We start from the raw sequence: 26,216 nt of genomic DNA on the forward strand, positions 1-26,216 counted from the left end.
CAGAGATAATTGGACACTTATCAGACACTGATCGTTGGACAGAGATCGTTGGACAGAAATCGTAGGACATGGATTGTTGGACACAGATTGTTGGGCACTGATCATTGGACACTGATTGTTGGACAGATTGTTGGACAGAGATCATTGGACACTGATCGTTGGATAGAGAGTGTTGGACAGATTGTTGGACAGAGATCTTTGGACACTGATCATTGGACAGAGATTGTTGGACAGAGGTCGTTGAACAGAGACTGTTGGACAGAGATTTTTGGACACTGATCACTGGGCAGAGACTGTTGGACATAGATCTTTGGACACTAATTGTTGGACAGAGATTGCTGAACAGAGATTGTTGGACAGAGTTCGTTGAACAGAGATGGTTGGACAGAGATTGTTGGACACTGATTGTTGGATAGAGAGTGTTGGACAGATTGTTGGACAGAGATCTTTGGAGACTGATCTCTGGACAGAGATCGCTGAACAGAGATTGTTGGACAGAGATCGTTGAACGGAGACTATTGGACAGAGATCTTTGGACACTGATCATTGGATAGAGACTGTTGGACAGAGATCATTGAACAGAGATCTTTGGACACTGATTGTTGGACAGAGATCTTTGGACAGAAATTGTAGGACATGGATTGTTGGACAGAGATTCTTGGACACAGATTGTTGGACAGAGATTGTTGGACACTGATCACTGGACAGAGATAATTGGACACTGATCAAACACTTATTGTTGGACAGAGATCGTTGGACAGAAATCGTAGGACACGGATTGTTGGACAGAGATTCTTGGACACAGATTGTTGGACACTGATAATTGGACAGAGGTAATTGGACATTGATCATCAGACACTGATGTTTGGACAGAAATCATTGGACACTGACTGTTGGACACAGAGATCTTTGGACACTGGTCGTTGGACACTGATTGTTGGACAGAGATCTTTGGACACTGATTGTTGGACAGATCGTTGGACACTGACTGTTGGACAGAGTTCGTCGAACAGAGACTGTTTGACAGATTTTTGGACACTGATCATTGGACAGAGACTGTTGGACATAGATCTTTGGACACTGATTGTTGGACAGAAATCTTTGGACACTGATGGTTGGACAGAGATTGTTGGACAGAGATCATTGGACACTGATTGTGGAACACAGATTGTTGGATACTGATCACTGGAGAGAGATAATTGGACAGAAATTGTAGGACAAATTGTTGGACAGAGATTCTTGGACACAGATTGTTGGACATTGATTGTTGTACAGAGATTGTTGGGCACTGATCATTGGACAGAGATAATTGGACACTTATCAGACACTGATCGTTGGACAGAGATCGTTGGACAGAAATCGTAGGACATGGATTGTTGGACACAGATTGTTGGACACTGATTGTTGGACAGATTGTTGGACAGAGATCATTGGACACTGATCGTTGGATAGAGAGTGTTGGACAGATTGTTGGACAGAGATCTTTGGACACTGATCATTGGACAGAGATTGTTGGACAGAGGTTGTTGAACAGAGACTGTTGGACAGAGATTTTTGGACACTGATCATTGGGCAGAGACTGTTGGACATAGATCTTTGGATACTAATTGTTGGACAGAGATTGCTGAACAGAGATTGTTGGACAGAGTTCGTTGAACAGAGATGGTTGGACAGAGATTGTTGGACACTGATTGTTGGATAGAGAGTGTTGGACAGATTGTTGGACAGAGATCTTTGGAGACTGATCTCTGGACAGAGATCGCTGAACAGAGATTGTTGGACAGAGATAGTTGAACGGAGACTATTGGACAGAGATCTTTGGACACTGATCATTGGATAGAGACTGTTGGACAGAGATCATTGAACAGAGATCTTTGGACACTGATTGTTGGACAGAGATCTTTGGACAGAAATGGTAGGACATGGATTGTTGGACAGAGATTCTTGGACACAGATTGTTGGACAGAGATTGTTGGACACTGATCACTGGACAGAGATAATTGGACACTGATCAAACACTTATTGTTGGACAGAGATCGTTGGACAGAAATCATAGGACACGGATTGTGGAACACTGATTGTTGGACAGAGATCTTTGGACACTGATTGTTGGACAGAGATTGTTGGACAGAGATCATTGGACACTGATTATTGAACAGAGATCTTTGGACACTGATTGTTGGACAGAGATTGTTGAACACTGATTGTTGGACAGAGATTGTTGGACACTGATCCTTGGACAGAGATCACTGGACACTGATCCTTGGACAGAGATCACTGGACACTGATCCTTGGACAGAGACTGTTGGACACTGATTATTGCACAGAGATTGTTGGACACTGACTGTTGGACAGAGATCGTTGGACACAGATCGATGGATAGAGAGTGTTGGACAGATTGTTGGACAGAGATCTTTGCACACTGATCTTTGGACAGAGATTGCTGAACAGAGATTGTTGGACAGAGATCGTTGAACAGAGACTATTGGACAGAGATCTTTGGACACTGATCATTGGACAGAGACTGTTGGACAGAGATTGTTTAACAGCGATCTTTGGACACTGACCCTTGGACAGATTGTTGGATAGAGATCTTTGGACACTGATCATTGGACAGAGATTGTTGGACACTGATTGTTGGACAGAGATCTTTGGACACTGATTGTTGCACAGAGAATGTTGGACACTGATTGTTGGACAGAGATTGTTGCACAGAGATCGTTGGACACTGACTGTTGGACACTGATTGTTGGACAGAGATCTTTGGACACTGATTGTTGAACAGAGATCGTTGGACAATGATTGTTGGACAGAGATTGTTGGACAGAGTTCGTCAAACAGAGACTGTTTGACAGAGATTTTTGGATACTGATCATTGGCCAGAGACTGTTGGACATAGATCTTTGGACACTGATTGTTGGACAGAGATCTTTGGACACTGATGGTTGGACAGAGATTGTTGGACACTGATGGTTGGACAGAGATTGTTGGACAGAGATCATTGGACACTGATGGTTGGACAGAGATCATTGGACGCTGATCGTTGGATAGAGAGTGTTGACAGACTGTTGGACAGAGATCTTTGGACACTGATCATTGGACAGAGATTGTTGGACAGAGGTTGTTGAACAGAGACTGTTGGACAGAGATTTTTGGACACTGATCATTGGGCAGAGACTGTTGGACATAGATCTTTGGATACTAATTGTTGGACAGAGATTGCTGAACAGAGATTGTTGGACAGAGTTCGTTGAACAGAGATGGTTGGACAGAGATTGTTGGACACTGATTGTTGGATAGAGAGTGTTGGACAGATTGTTGGACAGAGATCTTTGGAGACTGATCTCTGGACAGAGATCGCTGAACAGAGATTGTTGGACAGAGATAGTTGAACGGAGACTATTGGACAGAGATCTTTGGACACTGATCATTGGATAGAGACTGTTGGACAGAGATCATTGAACAGAGATCTTTGGACACTGATTGTTGGACAGAGATCTTTGGACAGAAATGGTAGGACATGGATTGTTGGACAGAGATTCTTGGACACAGATTGTTGGACAGAGATTGTTGGACACTGATCACTGGACAGAGATAATTGGACACTGATCAAACACTTATTGTTGGACAGAGATCGTTGGACAGAAATCATAGGACACGGATTGTGGAACACTGATTGTTGGACAGAGATCTTTGGACACTGATTGTTGGACAGAGATTGTTGGACAGAGATCATTGGACACTGATTATTGAACAGAGATCTTTGGACACTGATTGTTGGACAGAGATTGTTGAACACTGATTGTTGGACAGAGATTGTTGGACACTGATCCTTGGACAGAGATCACTGGACACTGATCCTTGGACAGAGATCACTGGACACTGATCCTTGGACAGAGACTGTTGGACACTGATTATTGCACAGAGATTGTTGGACACTGACTGTTGGACAGAGATCGTTGGACACAGATCGATGGATAGAGAGTGTTGGACAGATTGTTGGACAGAGATCTTTGCACACTGATCTTTGGACAGAGATTGCTGAACAGAGATTGTTGGACAGAGATCGTTGAACAGAGACTATTGGACAGAGATCTTTGGACACTGATCATTGGACAGAGACTGTTGGACAGAGATTGTTTAACAGCGATCTTTGGACACTGACCCTTGGACAGATTGTTGGATAGAGATCTTTGGACACTGATCATTGGACAGAGATTGTTGGACACTGATTGTTGGACAGAGATCTTTGGACACTGATTGTTGCACAGAGAATGTTGGACACTGATTGTTGGACAGAGATTGTTGCACAGAGATCGTTGGACACTGACTGTTGGACACTGATTGTTGGACAGAGATCTTTGGACACTGATTGTTGAACAGAGATCGTTGGACAATGATTGTTGGACAGAGATTGTTGGACAGAGTTCGTCAAACAGAGACTGTTTGACAGAGATTTTTGGATACTGATCATTGGCCAGAGACTGTTGGACATAGATCTTTGGACACTGATTGTTGGACAGAGATCTTTGGACACTGATGGTTGGACAGAGATTGTTGGACACTGATGGTTGGACAGAGATTGTTGGACAGAGATCATTGGACACTGATGGTTGGACAGAGATCATTGGACGCTGATCGTTGGATAGAGAGTGTTGACAGACTGTTGGACAGAGATCGTTGGGCACTGATCGTTGGATAGAGAGTGTTAGACAGATTGTTGGACAGAGATCTTTGGACAGAGATTGCTGAACAGAGATTGTTGGACAGAGATCGTTGAACAGAGACTATTGGACAGAGATCTTTGGACACTGATCATTGGACAGAGATCTTTGGACACTGATCATTGGACAGAGATTGTTGGACAGAGATCTTTGGACACTGATTGTTGGACAGAGATCACTGGACACTGATTGTCGGACAGAGATCGTTGGACACTGATCATTGGACAGAGATTGTTGGACACTGATCATTGGACAGAGATTGTTGGACAGTGATCATTGGACAGAGATTGTTGGACAGTGATTTTGGACAGAGATTGTTGGACACTGATTGTTGGACAGAGATAGTTGGGCAGAGATCATTGGACACTGATTGTTGGACAGAGATCGTTGGACACTGATCGTTGGACAGAGATCGTTGGACACTGATTGTTGGACAGAGATCTTTGTACACTGATCGTTGGACAGAGATTGTTGGACTCTGGTTGTTGAACAATGATCGTTGGACAGAAATTGTTGGACACTGATCGTGTTCTGCTGTTTTCAGCTTTAAAACGTGACCAGTGAAGACTTTGATCTCTGGGAAACTGACCAACAATCACTTCAATAGATTCTGAGAACAGACACACAGATGGTCGTTGTCTGTGGACGTGTTTTCACACCGTTACACCAAAGAGTATCAAAATTTTAAAAAGATTAAAAAAAAAAAAAAAATTAAATTCACAGTTCAAAGAGTTAATGTTTACTTTAATTTGCATTTTGGACACGTGCTGTTTTATGTGACAGCGCTGCATTCACTGACCTGATGTAAAATGGGAGAAGTAAACATTTCTGAGGGTCAGAGTCTTGATGGGCGTGGCCTGAAAACGCCCTCCCTCCCCCCAGAGGGACAGAGTGGGTTATTTTCGAGCGATTTTTCTCATTTATGAGTCATGTGTTCCACGATGCTGAAGTTCGTCTGGATGCTGCTGACGGGCATCACTGCTGCCGCAGGTCAGTACTTCAAAAACAAACAAACAAACAACAATAAATTACATCAGCACAATTTTAACACCAAGAAACCCAACAAAGCTACGTTTCTGTGTCACTGTGGATCACTGCAACAAACAAAGGTGGAATTTTGTGTTACTCGAAACAGACATAATTTGGATTTAATTTGTTTTTACCCAAAAACATAATATTACATTTTGTGTGGTGCCTAAAAACAACACACAGCCTTTCAAATTAAATATTTTAATGCCGCCTTTTCATCTTAGCGGTTACTGTCTGTGTTTTAGCGGAATGGGCGGGACTCTTAAAGACATAAGCTCCTCCCACCACTCTTACACCTAAATACTATAAAGTTACCAGAAAATATTTTGTGAAATCAGTAACATTACAAGCATTTATGTTATTTACGTGTAATCAAGTTAAACAATTGTTTTTCAGCTGCATGCTAAGTAGCAAAGCTAGCTCAGCTGCTACCCGGAGAGCCTATGTGTATTAAGCCATTATAAAGTCTTATTTTATGCAAAATATAAAGTTATAAATGGTGAAATCACTATCTTTATGTGATAAACATGCATTAGTTTAATACAGTGTACAATTTTGATCACAAACCTGCTTGTTGCTGAGCTAATGCAATGCTAATGCACTAACATAGCTGGCGTAGTGAAACTTTGCTAGATTTGTTCACTACTCAGTTAGTAAATTAACAGCTACTTAACGTCAGTCTTGTCTCCCATCTTTACCAATCTGGTTTCCTTCAGAAGAAAAATGTCACAAGGATTTAGCTCAGTTAGTAGTCTGACCTGGATTTGCCCAGTGATTTAGTGTCTCAGAAAATTCTTCTTCTTCATCTTAAGCCTGTGCGGTTTCCCAGCGAGGCACGTAGTCCTCCAACAGGTTCTCTGTACTTACTTCTATCCCCCGACATCCGAACCTTGGAGTGCCAGTCCAAGCCAGCTTCTTTCATTTCAGCTCCTCCTTCCTCAGGGTGTGGCCAGTCCAACCACACTTTCTCTTTCTGACTTCCATGGCTGGAGGTAGTTGTCTCGTGCACTGCCACAGCTCTTCATTTGATGTCTTCTCAGACCATCTTATGCCAAGGATTTTGAGGAGACAGCTGTTGACAAATGACTGAATTATTCTGCTGAGATTTACTGTAGTCTTTAATGTTTCAGCACCATACAACAGGATAGACTTCACAATCGAGTTGAAGATGCGCATGTTCAGTTTTTCCCCTATCTCTCTTGACTTCCACACACAGTATAGCATTTTGAATGTGGTTCATGCCTTTCCCATTCTCACTCTCGTGTCTTCCTCTGATCCTCCTTCTATGTCCACTATGCTTCTGAGGTATGTAAGTGAGTTAACTTCCTCTATAGCTCCAGCTTCCAGCTCCACCGGTTCTGTGCCCTGTGTGTTGATCACCAAATACCTGCAACAAATTTAAACTTCCTGAGAGATAAATTTACCAAAAGATAAACCTTCTGAGAGATAAACTTCATGAGAGATAAACTTTCAGAGAGATAGACTTACTGATAGACTTCCCAAGAGTTAAACTTCCTGAGTGCTAAACCTCCCGAGAAATAGACTTCCCGAGAGATAAACTTCCTGAGTGCTAAACTTACCGAGAAATAGACTTCCCGAGAGATAAACTTCCTGAGTGCTAAAGTTACCGAGAAATAGACTTCCCGAGAGATATGTTGTATGGCTGGGGGGGCCTGGCTGCCTTTTTGTTTCTGTCTTTTGGTTTTCCTTCCAGGTGGCTTGCATTTGGGACTGAGTGGCTGTGTTGCTGAGGTTATCAGGACCTCACCCTGATCACCTGCGGCTCGTCAGGACTCACAGCTGTGGTGCATCTATATGGATTGGAACATGGTGGCATTTAAGACTGGAGTATACAGTGTGTATTTGCCAGAGACTCGACCTTGTGACCAGACGGGTGAGATCGTCGTCTCGGGAGCCATCTCATCATCAGTGGATGCAGAGAACGTCCAGGGTTTGATGCACGGTCTGTGAAAGAGGAGGGGGTGAGGTCTCACGCTCGTCAGCACACTTCCTGAGGTACGTTAGATTTTGTGACTAACGTTTATACAGTCAGTAAATGTGGTGTCCCTCACACCTTATTATATTGAGCTGTACGTTAGTCATGTATCGGCTTCCACTGCAGTGGAGTTTTGTGAACTGGATGTTCCATGCCTGCAGGTTGGGAAGCTGATTAGTAATTAAGCCAGGAAGTGTTTGCTGTTTATGTACACCTTTGAGTGGTCTCTCTGTGTGTAGAGTGTGGACTCACATAATGGTTCCTTCTTTCACAGACTCGGTTTGTTGCGGCCACCTGGGGGGTGTCGGCGGGGTCCTTGGGTCCGAACAGCTTCTGGCTCCGGACCGTTAGCGCTGCTGGGAGTGTACCGTATCACCACCATGCCAGACCGCACACTCTTTTGTTGTTTTGTATCACTGTTATGTATTAAATTCAGTTATCCTTTGTACCGTGCTCTGCTTATTTTATACTGGGTCCTTCAAACGCTGGTCGGTTCTCCGAGCTGCGTCCGACACATAACAAGATAAACTTCCTGAGTGCTAAACTTCTCGAGAGATCAACTTCCCGAAAGATCAACTTCCCGAGAGATCAACTTCCCGAGAGATCAACTTGCTGAGGGTTTCCTCACCAAGTCTGCATTTTATTGCAATCGTCCTATAACATCATCTTGTAAAGATTTCCCTGAAAGTCATTACCGCAGCGGTTTGTGCACAGCAGTTCTGTCATCGATATTTTCTCATTTTGCTTGGAACCTCTCACTGATGCCAACGGTGAGATTTGTTTGTGTGGGTGAATGTTGCGGTTTCAGTGTTTGTGGAGAAGTGCGAAGCCCACGCCGTTCTGCAGCGACTGCGGCAAGCAAACACAGGATTCCTGGAGGAGTTGAAACAAGGAAACCTGGAGAGGGAATGCATCGAGGAGATCTGCAACTACGAGGAAGCCCGGGAGGTTTTTGAGCATGACGAGAAGACGGTGAGAGATTTTAATTTGTGGTACCAAACTGGTTCCACAGAGGACCTTTAGGGTTCAGGGTCTTCACTGCCAACCACAGTAGTGGGTGGTACTCCTGACAAACTCCACCCCCTGTGTGACCTCATCTGTTGGGGAACCAGTCTGAGGCCTCATGCTGATTGTTATTTATGATGTTTGTTTGTTCACTGATTATTACTTATGTTTGTTTATTTACTCACACTGATTGTTATTTATGATGTTTGTTTGTTCACTCTGATTGTTATTTATGTTGTTTTTTGTTTACTCACACTGATTGTTATTTCTGATGTTTGTTTACTCACACTGATTGTTATCTCCGCCAAGGAGGTTATGTTTTCGGTCGCATCCGTTTGTTTGTTGGTTGGTTGGTTGGTTTGTTAGCAGGATTAGTCAAAAAAAATCCTCAACGGATTTCAATGAAATTTTTACCAGGGGTGTATCTTGGCCTAACTTAGAAGTCATTAAATTTTGGTAATGAGCCGGAACACGATCCGGATCCAGTAATTTTTTAAAGGATTCTTTATCATTGCAGGATAGGGCCAATTTCAACATTTTTGTATCTAACTTCATGAAGACGGGTCACAAATGCTGAACAAAAATTAAGTTATGACACAACAATAATTTAGCATTTGTTTCTCCTCACTGAATAAAGCTGTTATTAAAAAATAAAAAAAACTTGTGTAGTTCATGCCGTTTCTGTTTATAAATACATTTGCTGAAGATCTAAGGGTTTAACCCTCTGGGGCCGACGCTGTGGTATACGATGGCTGAGACCAAGTTTACTAAATTATAAATAACTTTTTAATGATATGAGATAGAAACACTTTTTTGCTGAAAAGGTAACTCCGCGGACTTTCGAGCCACCGTCCACCGTCTTTGCACTCCTCATAGAAGCTGTGTGAGCAATGTGAGTGTCCAATCGGAATTATTCCTTTCTTATTTCTGATTGTAAACCTTTATTAGACTTATAAAACACAACTATAGCATATATTTTGAAAGTACAGGTTGTCCTGAAAAAAGAGACATAAAACTTGATTGTGGGATGCAGGGAGAGCTGTTAACAGCAATAATAAAACATTTATGCCAGGCGAGTGAACTGTCCAAAAAATGCCCTCGGACCCCAGAGGGTTAAGCACTGAACCTGAAACATGATGGCAGATGTGTGAAACAACGTGGAATAAGTCTCTTTGCCAAAGGGTATTCCATGTGATGTCAGTGACCCTATGGCCTTGGCGGAGGTTTGCGCTCTCCGAGTGCTTCTAGTTATTTATGATGTTTGTTTGTTTGTTCACTCTGTTATTTATGATGTTTAACTCACATTGAGTGTTATTTATGAAGTTGTTTGTTTGTTTGTTCACTTTGATTGTTATTTATGGTGTTTGTTTGTTTACTCACACTGATTGTTATATATGGTGTTTGTTTACTCACGCTGATTGCTATTTATGATGTTTGTTTACTCACACTGATTGTTATTTATGATGTTTCTTTGTTCACTGATTGTCATTTATGATGTTTCTTTGTTTACTCACACTGATTGTTATTTATGATGTTTGTTTGTTTACTCACACTGATTGTTATTTATGATGTTTGTTTGTTTGTTTGTTCACTCTGATTATTATTTATGGTGTTTACTTGTTTACTCACGCTGATTGTTATTTATGATGTTTAGTTGTTTACTAAAAAGTAAGTCCCTTCGGCTGCTCCCTTGTTTGCACTTGGGGTCGCCACAGCAAATCCAAGGTGGATCTGCATGTTGAACTGGAAGTTTTACGCCGGATGCCCTTCCTGATGCAACTCCACATTACATGGAGAAATGTGGCAGGGGTGGGATTTCAACCCGGAACCTTCTGAAATGAAACCAAGTGCATTAACCACTTGGCCACACTGATTATTATATATGATGTTTGTTTACTCACACTTATTGTTATTTATTATGTTTGTTTGTTTACTCACACTGATTGTTATTTATGATGTTTGTTTCCTCATGCTGCTTATTTATGATGTTTATTTGTTTACTCACACTGATTGTTATTTTTGATGTTTGTTTGTTTATTCACACTGATTGTTATTTATGATGTTTGATTGTTTACTCACACTGATTGTTATATATGGTGTTTGTTTGTTTACTTACACTGATTGTTATTTATGATGTTTGTTTGTTTGGTCACTGATTGTTATTTATGATGTTTGTTTGTTTACTCACACTGATTGTTATTTATGATGTTTGTTTATTCACACTGATTGTTATTTATGATGTTTGTTTGTTTACTCACACTGATTGTTATATATGGTGTTTGTTTGTTTCCTCATGCTGATTGTTATTTATGATGTTTGTTTATTCACACTGATTGTGATTTATGATGTTTGTTTGTTTGTTCACTGATTGTCATTTATGATGTTTGTTTGTTTGTTCACTGATTATTATTTATGATGTTTGTTTATTCACACTGATTGTTATTTATGATGTTTGTTTGTTTACTCACACTGATTGTTATTTATGACGTTTGTTTCTTCATGCTGCTTATTTATGATGTTTATTTGTTTACTCACACTGATTGTTATTTTTGATGTTTGTTTGTTTATTCACACTGATTGTTATTTATGATATTTGTTTGTTTACTCACACTGATTGTTATATATGGTGTTTGTTTACTTACGCTGATTGTTATTTGTGATGTTTGTTTGTTTGTTTGTTCACTGATTGTTATTTATGATGTTTGTTTATTCACACTGATTGTTATTTATGATGTTTGTTTGTTAACTCACACTGATTGTTATTTATGATGTTTGTTTGTTTGTTGACTCTGATTATTATTTACGGTGTTTCTTTACTCACACTGATTGTTATATATGGTGTTTGTTTACTCACGCTGATTGCTATTTATGATGTTTGTTTACTCACACTGATTGTTATTTATGATGTTTCTTTGTTTACTGATTGTCATTTATGATGTTTCTTTGTTCACTGATTGTTATTTATGATGTTTCTTTGTTCACTGATTGTCATTTATGATGTTTCTTTGTTCACTGATTGTTATTTATGATGTTTCTTTGTTCACTGATTGTCATTTATGATGTTTCTTTGTTCACTGATTGTCATTTATGATGTTTCTTTGTTTACTCACACTGATTGTTATTTATGATATTTGTTTACTCACACTGATTGTTATATATGGTGTTTGTTTCCTCACGCTGATTGATATTTATGATGTTTGTTTATTCACACTGATTGTTATTTATGATATTTGTTTGTTAACTCACACTGATTGTTATTTATGATGTTTGTTTGTTTGTTCACTCTGATTATTATTTATGGTGTTTGTTTACTCACACTGATTGCTATTTATGATGTTTGTTTACTCACACTGATTGTTATTTATGATGTTTATTTGTTCACTGATTGTCATTTATGATGTTTCTTTGTTTACTCACACTGATTGTTATTTATGATATTTGTTTACTCACACTGATTGTTATATATGGTGTTTGTTTACTCACACTGATTGTTATTTATGATGTTTGTTTGCTCACACTGATTGATATATATGGTGTTTGTTTACTCACGCTGATTGTTATTTATGATGTTTGTTTGTTTGCTCACACTGATTGTTATATATGGTGTTTGTTTACTCACACTGATTGTTATTTATGATGTTTGTTTACTCACACTGATTGTTATATATGGTGTTTGTTTACTCACACTGATTGTTATTTATGATGTTTGTTTATTCACACTGATTGTTATTTATGTTTGTTTATTCACACTGATTGTTATTTATGATGTTTGTTTGTTAACTCACACTGATTATTCATGATGTTTGTTTGTTTGTTCACTCTGATTATTATTTATGGTGTTTGCTTGTTTACTCATGCTGATTGTTATTTATGATGTTTAGTTATTTACTCACACTAATTGTTATATATGATGTTTGTTTACTCACACTGATTGTTATTTATTATGTTTGTTTGTTTACTCACACTGATTGTTATTTATGACGTTTGTTTCCTCATGCTGCGTATTTATGATGTTTATTTGTTTACTCACACTGATTGTTATTTTTGATGTTTGTTTGTTTATTCACACTGATTGTTATTTATGATGTTTGTTTGTTTACTCACACTGATTGTTATTTATGATGTTTGTTTGTTTACTCACACTGATTGTTATTTATGATGTTTGTTTATTCACACTGATTGTTATTTATGATGTTTGTTTGTTTACTCACACTGATTGTTATATATGGTGTTTGTTTACTTACGCTGATTGTTATTTGTGATGTTTGTTTGTTCACTGATTGTTATTTGTGATGTTTGTTTATTCACACTGATTGTTATTTATGATGTTTGTTTGTTAACTCACACTGATTGTTATTTATGATGTTTGTTTGTTTGTTGACTCTGATTATTATTTACGGTGTTTCTTTACTCACACTGATTGTTATATATGGTGTTTGTTTACTCACGCTGATTGCTATTTATGATGTTTGTTTACTCACACTGATTGTTATTTATGATGTTTCTTTGTTTACTGATTGTCATTTATGATGTTTCTTTGTTCACTGATTGTTATTTATGATGTTTCTTTGTTCACTGATTGTCATTTATGATGTTTCTTTGTTCACTGATTGTTATTTATGATGTTTCTTTGTTCACTGATTGTCATTTATGATGTTTCTTTGTTTACTCACACTGATTGTTATTTATGATGTTTGTTTGTTTACTCACACTGATTGTTATTTATGATGTTTGTTTGTTTGTTTGTTCACTCTGATTATTATTTATGGTGTTTACTTGTTTACTCACGCTGATTGTTATTTATGATGTTTAGTTGTTTACTAAAAAGTAAGTCCCTTCGGCTGCTCCCTTGTTTGCACTTGGGGTCGCCACAGCAAATCCAAGGTGGATCTGCATGTTGAACTGGAAGTTTTACGCCGGATGCCCTTCCTGATGCAACTCCACATTACATGGAGAAATGTGGCAGGGGTGGGATTTCAACCCGGAACCTTCTGAAATGAAACCAAATGCATTAACCACTTGGCCACACTGATTATTATATATGATGTTTGTTTACTCACACTTATTGTTATTTATTATGTTTGTTTGTTTACTCACACTGATTGTTATTTATGATGTTTGTTTCCTCATGCTGCTTATTTATGATGTTTATTTGTTTACTCACACTGATTGTTATTTTTGATGTTTGTTTGTTTATTCACACTGATTGTTATTTATGATGTTTGATTGTTTACTCACACTGATTGTTATATATGGTGTTTGTTTGTTTACTTACACTGATTGTTATTTATGATGTTTGTTTGTTTGGTCACTGATTGTTATTTATGATGTTTGTTTGTTTACTCACACTGATTGTTATTTATGATGTTTGTTTATTCACACTGATTGTTATTTATGATGTTTGTTTGTTTACTCACACTGATTGTTATATATGGTGTTTGTTTCCTCATGCTGATTGTTATTTATGATGTTTGTTTATTCACACTGATTGTTATTTATGATGTTTGTTTGTTTGTTCACTGATTGTCATTTATGATGTTTGTTTGTTTGTTCACTGATTATTATTTATGATGTTTGTTTATTCACACTGATTGTTATTTATGATGTTTGTTTGTTTACTCACACTGATTGTTATTTATGACGTTTGTTTCTTCATGCTGCTTATTTATGATGCTTATTTGTTTACTCACACTGATTGTTATTTTTGATGTTTGTTTGTTTATTCACACTGATTGTTATTTATGATATTTGTTTGTTTACTCACACTGATTGTTATATATGGTGTTTGTTTACTTACGCTGATTGTTATTTGTGATGTTTGTTTGTTTGTTTGTTCACTGATTGTTATTTATGATGTTTGTTTATTCACACTGATTGTTATTTATGATGTTTGTTTGTTAACTCACACTGATTGTTATTTATGATGTTTGTTTGTTTGTTGACTCTGATTATTATTTACGGTGTTTCTTTACTCACACTGATTGTTATATATGGTGTTTGTTTACTCACGCTGATTGCTATTTATGATGTTTGTTTACTCACACTGATTGTTATTTATGATGTTTCTTTGTTTACTGATTGTCATTTATGATGTTTCTTTGTTCACTGATTGTTATTTATGATGTTTCTTTGTTCACTGATTGTCATTTATGATGTTTCTTTGTTCACTGATTGTTATTTATGATGTTTCTTTGTTCACTGATTGTCATTTATGATGTTTCTTTGTTCACTGATTGTCATTTATGATGTTTCTTTGTTTACTCACACTGATTGTTATTTATGATATTTGTTTACTCACACTGATTGTTATATATGGTGTTTGTTTCCTCACGCTGATTGTTATTTATGATGTTTGTTTATTCACACTGATTGTTATTTTTGATGATTGTTTTTTACTCACACTGATTGTTATTTATGATGTTTGTTTGTTTACTCACACTGATTGTTATATATGGTGTTTGTGTACTTACGCTGATTGTTATTTGTGATGTTTGTTTGTTCACTGATTGTTATTTATGATGTTTGTTTATTCACACTGATTGTTATTTATGATATTTGTTTGTTAACTCACACTGATTGTTATTTATGATGTTTGTTTGTTTGTTCACTCTGATTATTATTTATGGTGTTTGTTTACTCACACTGATTGCTATTTATGATGTTTGTTTACTCACACTGATTGTTATTTATGATGTTTATTTGTTCACTGATTGTCATTTATGATGTTTCTTTGTTTACTCACACTGATTGTTTATGATATTGGTTTACTCACACTGATTGTTATATATGGTGTTTGTTTACTCACACTGATTGTTATTTATGATGTTTGTTTGCTCACACTGATTGATATATATGGTGTTTGTTTACTCACGCTGATTGTTATTTATGATGTTTGTTTGTTTGCTCACACTGATTGTTATATATGGTGTTTGTTTACTCACACTGATTGTTATTTATGATGTTTGTTTACTCACACTGATTGTTATATATGGTGTTTGTTTACTCACACTGATTGTTATTTATGATGTTTGTTTATTCACACTGATTGTTATTTATGTTTGTTTATTCACACTGATTGTTATTTATGATGTTTGTTTGTTAACTCACACTGATTATTTATGATGTTTGTTTGTTTGTTCACTCTGATTATTATTTATGGTGTTTGCTTGTTTACTCATGCTGATTGTTATTTATGATGTTTAGTTATTTACTCACACTGATTGTTATATATGATGTTTGTTTACTCACACTGATTGTTATTTATTATGTTTGTTTGTTTACTCACACTGATTGTTATTTATGACGTTTGTTTCCTCATGCTGCGTATTTATGATGTTTATTTGTTTACTCACACTGATTGTTATTTTTGATGTTTGTTTGTTTATTCACACTGATTGTTATTTATGATGTTTGTTTGTTTACTCACACTGATTGTTATTTATGATGTTTGTTTGTTTACTCACACTGATTGTTATTTATGATGTTTGTTTATTCACACTGATTGTTATTTATGATGTTTGTTTGTTTACTCACACTGATTGTTATATATGGTGTTTGTTTACTCACGCTGATTGCTATTTATGATGTTTGTTTACTCACACTGATTGTTATTTATGATGTTTATTTGTTTACTGATTGTCATTTATGATGTTTCTTTGTTCACTGATTGTTATTTATGATGTTTCTTTGTTCACTGATTGTCATTTATGATGTTTCTTTGTTCACTGATTGTTATTTATGATGTTTCTTTGTTCACTGATTGTCATTTATGATGTTTCTTTGTTTACTCACACTGATTGTTATTTATGATATTTGTTTACTCACACTGATTGTTATATATGGTGTTTGTTTCCTCACGCTGATTGTTATTTATGATGTTTGTTTATTCACACTGATTGTTATTTTTGATGTTTGTTTGTTTACTCACACTGATTGTTATTTATGACGTTTGTTTGTTTATTCACACTGATTGTTATTTATGATGTTTGTTTGTTTACTCACACTGATTGTTATATATGGTGTTTGTTTACTTACGCTGATTGTTATTTGTGATGTTTGTTTGTTTGTTCACTGATTGTTATTTATGATGTTTGTTTATTCACACTGATTGCTATTTATGATGTTTGTTTACTCACACTGATTGTTATTTATGATGTTTATTTGTTCACTGATTGTCATTTATGATGTTTCTTTGTTTACTCACACTGATTGTTATTTATGATGTTTGTTTACTCACACTCATTGTTATATATGGTGTTTGTTTACTCACACTGATTGTTATTTATGATGTTTGTTTGTTCACACTGATTGGTATATATGGTGTTTGTTTACTCACGCTGATTGTTATTTATGATGTTTGTTTGTTTGCTCACACTGATTGTTATATATGGTGTTTGTTTGTTTACTCACACTGATTGTTATTTATGATGTTTGTTTACTCACACTGATTGTTATATATGGTGTTTGTTTACTCAAACTGATTGTTATTTATGATGTTTGTTTGTTAACTCACACTGATTTATTTATGATGTTTGTTTGTTTGTTCACTCTGATTATTATTTATGGTGTTTGCTTGTTTACTCATGCTGATTGTTATTTATGATGTTTAGTTGTTTACTCACACTGATTGTTATATATGCTGTTTGTTTACTCACACTGATTGTTATTTATTATGTTTGTTTGTTTACTCACACTGATTGTTATTTATGACGTTTGTTTCCTCATGCTGCGTATTTATGATGTTTATTTGTTTACTCACACTGATTGTTATTTTTGATGTTTGTTTGTTTACTCACACTGATTGTTATATATGGTGTTTGTTTACTTACGCTGATTGTTATTTGTGATGTTTGTTTGTTTGTTCACTGATTGTTATTTATGACGTTTGTTTCTTCATGCTGCTTATTTATGATGTTTATTTGTTTACTCACACTGATTGTTATTTTTGATGTTTGTTTATTCACACTGATTGTTATTTATGATATTTGTTTGTTTACTCACACTGATTGTTATATATGGTGTTTGTTTACTTACGCTGATTATTTGTGATGTTTGTTTGTTTGTTTGTTTGTTCACTGATTGTTATTTATGATGTTTGTTTATTCACACTGATTGTTATTTATGATGTTTGTTTGTTAACTCACACTGATTGTTATTTATGATGTTTGTTTGTTTGTTGACTCTGATTATTATTTACGGTGTTTGTTTACTCACACTGATTGCTATTTATGATGTTTGTTTACTCACGCTGATTGCTATTTATGATGTTTGTTTACTCACACTGATTGTTATTTATGATGTTTCTTTGTTCACTGATTGTCATTTATGATGTTTCTTTGTTTACTCACACTGATTGTTATTTATATTTGTTTACTCACACTGATTGTTATATATGGTGTTTGTTTCCTCACGCTGATTGTTATTTATGATGTTTGTTTATTCACACTGATTGTTATTTTTGATTTTTGTTTGTTTACTCACACTGATTGTTATTTATGACGTTTGTTTCTTCATGCTGCTTATTTATGATGTTTATTTGTTTACTCACACTGATTGTTATTTTTGATGTTTGTTTGTTTATTCACACTGATTGTTATTTATGATGTTTGTTTGTTTACTCATACTGATTGTTATATATGGTGTTTGTTTACTTACGCTGATTGTTATTTGTGATGTTTGTTTGTTTGTTCACTGATTGTTATTTATGATGTTTGTTTATTCACACTGATTGTTATTTATGATGTTTGTTTGTTAACTCACACTGATTATTTATGATGTTTGTTTGTTTGTTCACTCTGATTATTATTTATGGTGTTTGTTTACTCACACTGATTGTTATATATGGTGTTTGTTTACTCACGCTGATTGCTATTTATGATGTTTGTTTACTCACACTGATTGTTATTTATGATGTTTATTTGTTCACTGATTGTCATTTATGATGTTTCTTTGTTTACTCACACTGATTGTTATTTATGATATTTGTTTACTCACACTGATTGTTATATATGGTGTTTGTTTACTCACACTGATTGTTATTTATGATGTTTGTTTGCTCACACTGATTGATATATATGGTGTTTGTTTACTCACGCTGATTGTTATTTATGATGTTTGTTTGTTTGCTCACACTGATTGTTATATATGGTGTTTGTTTGTTTACTCACACTGATTGTTATTTATGATTGTTTATTCACACTGATTGTTATTTATGATGTTTGTTTGTTAACTCACACTGATTGTTATTTATGATGTTTGTTTGTTTGTTCACTCTGATTATTATTTATGGTGTTTGCTTGTTTACTCATGCTGATTGTTATTTATGATGTTTAGTTGTTTACTCACACTGATTGTTATATATGATGTTTGTTTACTCACACTGATTGTTATTTATTATGTTTGTTTGTTTACTCACACTGATTGTTATTTATGACGTTTGTTTCCTCATGCTGTGTATTTATGATGTTTATTTGTTTACTCACACTGATTGTTATTTTTGATGTTTGTTTGTTTATTCACACTGATTGTTATTCATGATGTTTGTTTGTTTACTCACACTGATTGTTATATATGGTGTTTGTTTACTTACACTGATTGTTATTTATGATGTTTGTTTGTTTACTCACACTGATTCTTATTTATGATGTTTGTTTACTCACACTGATTGTTATATATGGTGTTTGTTTGTTTAATCACACTGATTGTTATTTATGATGTTTGTTTGTTTGTTCACTGATTGTCATTAATGATGTTTGTTTGTTTACTCACTGATTGTTATATATGGTGTTTGTTTGTTTACTCACACCGGTTGTTATTTATGATGTTTGTTTATTCACACTGGTTGTTATTTTTGATGTTTGTTTGTTTACTCATGCTGATTGTTATTTATGATGTTTGTTTGTTTGTTCACTGATTATCATTAATGATGTTTGTTTGTTTACTCACTGATTGTTATATATGGTGTTTGTTTACTCACGCTGATTGTCATTTATGATATTTGTTTGTTTACTCACACTGATTGTTATATATGGTGTTTGTTTGTTTACTCACACTGATTGTTATATATGGTGTTTGTTTGTTTACTCACACTGATTGCTATTTATGATGTTTGTTGCAGAGGGAGTTTTGGCTCACGTATGAACGTAAGTCAGCTGGTCTCATTCCAGTTTTCTCGGCAGTCATTCTGAAGTGAGAAATCTGAATTTGTGACTATTATCAACTTTTTGAATCAAATTCTCAAAGACAACAAACACTTTGATTCAAACATCAAACTTATTAATGAATTTTATAAAGTGCATCATTTCTAATCATCCTTATATTTCTTAATTGTAGCAGTTTAAATGTTTTCGTTTTGTTCATTCCTTAATTATTATATCTATTAAATTCAACAATTCATACATTTTTGACAACCGCTTACTTCAGTTAAGCATCTTGGGGGGAGCCGATGCAGTCACAGGGTGAGGAGGCAGGCAACAGCGCTAACTATTTATTTAACTGTTTAAAGAATTGTGTCAGAAATATTAGAACAATTGTTATTTTTGTTTTTATGTGATTTTTAAAATTTGTATCTGAAATTTGAGTCACTTTTTGTTTTTAGGTCGTGACCCCTGCCTGGTGAACCCGTGTCATAACAACGGCACATGCTTCAACTTGGGTTCCACGTATGAATGTCAGTGTGCTGAAGGATTTGAAGGCTGCTACTGTCAGACAGGTGACAAAAAACAAACAAACAAAATTACATCACGTCGGGGGTTAAGAGGACCGTGGTGGGAGGTCTAGGGAGTGAAGTCCCCATAAGCTGAAGGGTTTTAGCCATGGTAATGCTCCCCAGAGCCATTTACTAAAAAAAGTGTGAAGGACCTAATGATGAGATGATGAAGAGCTTCGCTCATTCATGTCCACGACATGTACATATTATATGACAAAGAGGTTATATTTACACACAATCAAAAGGGTTTACAGCTAGCCTGTGATGTCACCATGCTAACGTCCGAGAAATGTCTTGTAAATTACTTCAGAGGTGTTATTAGGTTCCAAAAACAGCATTTTCAGTTTTAGAAATGTTTATTTCTTGCCAGGTTTTACAGAATAAATAAGAAACATGTTATATAAACACATGCGGTTAGTGCACTTGGTTTTGGTGCAGAAGGCTCCTGGTTCAAATCCCACCCCTGCCACATTTCTCCATGTAATATGGAGTTGTGTCAAGAAGGGCATCCGGCATAAAACTTGTGCCAATTCAACATGCAGATCCACCTTGGTGACCCCGAGTGCAAACAAGGGACACCGAAGGAACTTACTATGTTATATAAACACATGAATGAAGCGGTTTTGGAGAGACCAGCCACTGAAGTCACGGTGCGGCTCTCCTCTGATTGGATGTCACCCCTGCTACTCAAAACGGAACAGAATGAAACAGAATGTGACTTTTTGACCTCTTAAAATATGTCATTGTTTGCCATCTTTGAACTTGTCCAAGGTCTGTGTCCCAAGAATGTTCCCTGTGAATTTGAATTTAACGGACAGACGGACGGATGGACGGAGGGACGGACGCAAAGTCTTCACAATACCTGATGGCCATATTTGATGGCCTCTGATAAAAAATAAGTGTTAATAACAGAGAATGAGGCCTTTAAAATAATGCTTATTAACATTATTATGTGTTAATAAAACTAAAATCAGTGTTTAAAATACACATAAAACACATTTATTGTGAGATTAGATAGATTAGATCTGATTTTAATATGTGTGTAGTTCACCGGAAATAAGTGAATAATTAATTATCTATCTCAGAAAAGCAACAAAAGGCTTACCTAAATAAAATACCTAAATATAAAATACCTAAATAAATACCTAAAATTTAATTCATCAAGTGTCTTCAGTTTTCAAGAGAATTTTTCAGTATATTTTACCCTCAATAACCTCAATAAATATGTTCGTAATGCCGCTATAAACACTTATATGACACTCGTGTTTTATTAATGCTCTGAAAGCAGTCGAGCAGCTATTAACTTGTGTTAGGAGCTGCTCATGAATGTGTAATTATGTAAAAATAAATGTGTTTATTATACAGTTATTAGCATTTAGTCTTGTTAATGCATCGTGTGAATAAGCATCTTATAAAGGCCTTAATACTAAATAATTAACATGCATTACAATACCCTTAGAGATAGGGTGAGGAGCTCAGTCACTCGGGAGGAGCTCGGAGTTGAACCGCTGCTCCTCCACGTCGAAAGGAGTCAGTTGAGGTGGCTCAGGCATCTTTTTTGGATGCTCCTTGGATGCCTCGCTGGAGAGGTGTTCCGGGAACGTCCCATTGGGAGGAGGCCCCAGGGAAGACCCAGGACACGCTGGAGGGACTACGTCTCTCAGCTGGCTTGGGAACGCATTGGGGTTCCCCCAGAGGAGCTGGGGGAGGTGTGTGTGGATCGGGAGGTCTGGACGGCTTTGCTTGAGCTGCTGCCCCCGCGACCCAACTCCGGATAAAGCGGAAGAAAATCGATGGATGGATGGCCTTACAATAATCGTACCATAAACAGAGAGAAAAATATTTTTTTTTATGTTTTGTTTCATTTCTACATTTAAAAATCCTTTTAAAATGTGAAACTTCCCTTTCAATTTTTTTTTTCAATTATTTTCATTTATATCGCACCAAATCACAACAGAGTTGCCTCAAGGCCCTTCACACAAGTAAGGTCTAACCTTACCAACCTCCAGAGCAACAGTGGTAAGGAAAAACTCCCTCTGAGGAAGAAACCTTAAGCAGACCAGACTCAAAGGGGTGACCCTCTGCTTGGACCATGCTACAGACATAAATTACAGAACAATTCACAGAACGAATATACAGGAAAAGTTGTTGGTGCACAGGACAGGAGGGTCTCCAGCACAAATACCACACCCATCTCTGGATGGAGCTGCACCTTAAACAGAGAGAGAAAAAAAAAAAAAACAGAATCAGGCATCAGAAAGACAAGAAATACTGCATAATTTGTCAGCATTAAACAACAAGAAAAAACAGAAGAAATACTAAGGTGATCGCCGGCCACTAGCCCTAAGCTTCACTAAAAGACCCAGAATTTAGGTAAAGTTGAGGCCGTGGCACGCTCCAATTACTAATAAAATGAATTTAAAGAGTAAAAAGAGTAGAACTGACTATATCAGTATGCTGCCATATGAAAGGGAAAATAAGTGCGTCTTAAGTCTGGACTTGAAAGTCTCCACAGAATCTGACTGTTTTATTGATGCAGGGAGATCATTCCACAGAACAGGGACACGATAAGAGAAAGCTCTGTGACCCACAGACTTCTTATTCACCTTAGGGACACAAAGTAGTCCTGCACCCTGAGAACACAGAGCCCGGGCCGGTACGTAAGGTTTAATTAGGTCAGCTAGGTAGGGAGGTGCCAGTCTGTGAACAATTTGATAGACTAGTAGCAGAACCTTAAAATCTGATCTCACTGGGACAGGAAGCCAGTGAAGAGATGCCAAAATGGGTGTAATGTGGTCAAACCTTATGCTTTGTGTCAAAAGTCTGGCAGCAGCATTTTGAACCAATCGGAGACCCCTAATGCTGGACTGTGGTAAACCAGAAAATAGAACATTGCATTAGTCCAATCTATAAGAGACAAATGCATGGATCAGGGTCTCAGCATCGGCCATAGACAAGATGGGACAAATCTTCACTATATTTCACAGGTAGACGAAAGCAGTCCTAGTAATATTTCTAATGTGGAGGTCAAAGGACAATGTAGGATCAAAAATTACCCCAAGGTTCCTCACTTTGTCAGTGTGATGTATGACACACAAGCCTAGGCTAAGCGTTACCTGGTCAAATTGATGCCGATGTCTCACTGGACCAAGAACCATCATTTCAGTCTTATCACAGTTTAAAAGCAGGAAGTTTCTAGACATCCAACTTCTCACTGATGCAAGGCAATCTTCTAAGGATTTGATGTGAATGAGATTACCAGCAGTTATTGGCATGTATAACTGAGTATCATCAGCATAGCAGTGAAAGGTAATCCCAAAACACCACAATATGTGCCCAAGTGGTGCTATATAAAGGGAGAAAAGCAGGGGGCCTAAGACAGACCCCTGTGGAACCCCAAATTTCATGTCACTAAGGTTAGAGGTAGTGTTACTGTACAAAACACAGCGAGAACAACTGGTGAAGTATGACGTCAGCCATTCAACGGCACTCCCGGTAACCCCAAAGTATCTTCCAGCCTATCAAGTAGAATTTGATGATCCACGATATCAAATGCAGCACTGAGATCTAACAGCAACAGAACCGTAGTGGTGTCTGAATCCATTGTAAGCAGAAGATCATTCACCACTTTAGTGAGAGCCGTCTCTGTGGAATGATATTTTCTAAAAGCAGACTGCAGTGGCTCAAAGAGATTATTCTCAGTAAGATAGTCTACGAGCTGCCGTGACACCACTTTTTCCAGAATTTTAGAGCAAAATGATAGATTTGATATCCGACCGATAGTTTTTCAATACACTAGGGTCAAGATTAGATTTCTTAAGTAATGGTTTAATCGCTGCAGATTTGAAACATTTAGGAACAGATCCAGAAGTTAATGAGAGATTAATAATTTCCAGCACAGTCGGCCCAAGAGTGGGACCACAGGTCCTTAAACAGTTTTGTTGGTATAGGATCAAATAAACAGGTTGTGTTTTTTGTTGACGTAACGGGTTTTGTCAGCATGTCTAGTGAGATACTATCAAATTCTTCTCAGAGTAATCCAGGAAATCTTGTGCTGTAAAATGAGAGCGAACTACAGGTGGTTGTCCATGCATAAGTGTTGCCACCGTGTCAAACAAGAACTTTGAGTTATGCTTGTTTTTGTTGATCAAATCAGAGTAGTAAGTCCACTTTGTAGCCAGTAATGCATGCTTATAGTCTAAGATAGCATCATGCCACGCAAGGTGAAATACTTCTAATTTTGAACTATGCCATTTCCGTTCTCGACCTCCTGCCTTATGCTTGAGGTCATGCAGGTAATCATTGAACCAAGCTGACTGTGTTTTGGGGGGCGCGGTTTTAACACAGGTGGAGCGTGTCGAGTGCAGTTTTGAGCACTGAGTTTAAACTATCCACAAGACTGTCTACTGACTGGGTATTTGTCAAATGTGAAGCTAAGACATCAGGCAGTCTGGCTTCAAATTCAGTCATAGTTGAGGACTTGATGCATCGCCGTAGTGATATATAAGGTTGTTGTTCCAATAAACATGGCAGCGAAACTGTAAACTTAATAACTGAGTGATCAGACACCACTGATGTAAGAGGCATGATGTCAATATTCGTGACAGCAATACCACGTGTGAGAACCAAATCCAAGGTATTTCCACTAATGTGCGTCGAGTCCTGAATGCATTGCCGAAATCCTAAAGCATCCACATTTTCCATAAATGATTTGCAGAGGGGATCAGAAGGCTTATTTATATTAACGTTAAAGTCACCAATGATCAGAATGTTATTTGCTCTCGTTGACAAGTTAGAGATGAACGCACCAAATTCATCTAAGAATTCAGAATATGGGTCAGGAGGCCTATATACAGTGACAAAGTAATACAGCTGATTTTTTTGACTTTGGCAATGTGTAATATCCTGAGCAGAGCAGAGAATCAGATGCTCAAATGAGTTATATTTGTGACCCCCAACAGCTAATAAGCTAAACCTAGATTTATAAATAACAGCAACACCCTCGTCTTGCTTGGCATCATGAGGGACGTGACTAAATGTATATGCTGGTGGGCAGACCTCATTTAAGGGGAGGACAGCTGCGGGTTTAAGCCAGGTTTCACATAGCCCAATCATATCTAAGTGTTGATCAATAATTAGATCATTGATCAACAATGATTTGTTAATGTTTGTGGGATTACAGTTGCTATGAAAAAAATACAAATTGTTTTCAAAATGACAATTAAAACTTTGTGGAGAAAACAGAACACAAAAAAAGTATAATTTTCAATAAAACATGACTGACTGACTGAATGATATAATGTGAAATTTGGCCTGTGAAGGAGAAAATGTAATTTTTCCTTGTTTTAAAAATGTCATCCGTTTGGCTGCTCCCATTTTGATCAGAGTCACCACAGCGGATACAGCCAGATCTGCATGGCATTTGGCACAACTTTTATGCTGGATGCCCTTCCTCACGCCTAGTTTTAAAAATACTTTTTTAATTTATTCACCTACATCCATTACCTTACGTCATATCTTCAGTGACCTGTCTAAAGTTAGCTGGCTGTAAAAGTGATGGTTGAGGTTTTACACTGAAGAATTTCAGGACAAAATTCATTTAAGTCATGCTGTTTGATTTCAGGTTCCAATTCAAATTTTTGTATAAAGATGTTTGAATATGTTTTTTTTTTCTGATTTTGTGTGACTGTGTGACCTTTAAGTAAAATCAAGCGAACCCGCCGCCAAAACAGCTGGAACAGGTTGTGCACGCCTT

The 26,216-nt window shown here is 36.8% G+C and overlaps 1 protein-coding gene across 1 annotated transcript in view; it reads left to right on the forward strand.

The window, feature by feature from the left end:
• Positions 1-5,665: 5,665 nt before the first annotated feature.
• f7i (coagulation factor VIIi) overlaps positions 5,666-26,216 on the forward strand; it is a 41,220-nt gene continuing 20,669 nt past the window's right edge. Inside the window, exons 1-4 of the mRNA XM_034181363.1 lie at positions 5,666-5,714; positions 8,558-8,721; positions 19,871-19,895; positions 20,351-20,464. Of these exons, the coding sequence (XP_034037254.1) occupies positions 5,666-5,714; positions 8,558-8,721; positions 19,871-19,895; positions 20,351-20,464 (352 nt within the window). The remainder of the gene's footprint in view (positions 5,715-8,557; positions 8,722-19,870; positions 19,896-20,350; positions 20,465-26,216) is intronic.

Source organism: Thalassophryne amazonica, chromosome 1 (genome assembly GCF_902500255.1).
Source record: "Thalassophryne amazonica chromosome 1, fThaAma1.1, whole genome shotgun sequence".
Lineage (NCBI taxonomy): Eukaryota > Metazoa > Chordata > Actinopteri > Batrachoidiformes > Batrachoididae > Thalassophryne > Thalassophryne amazonica.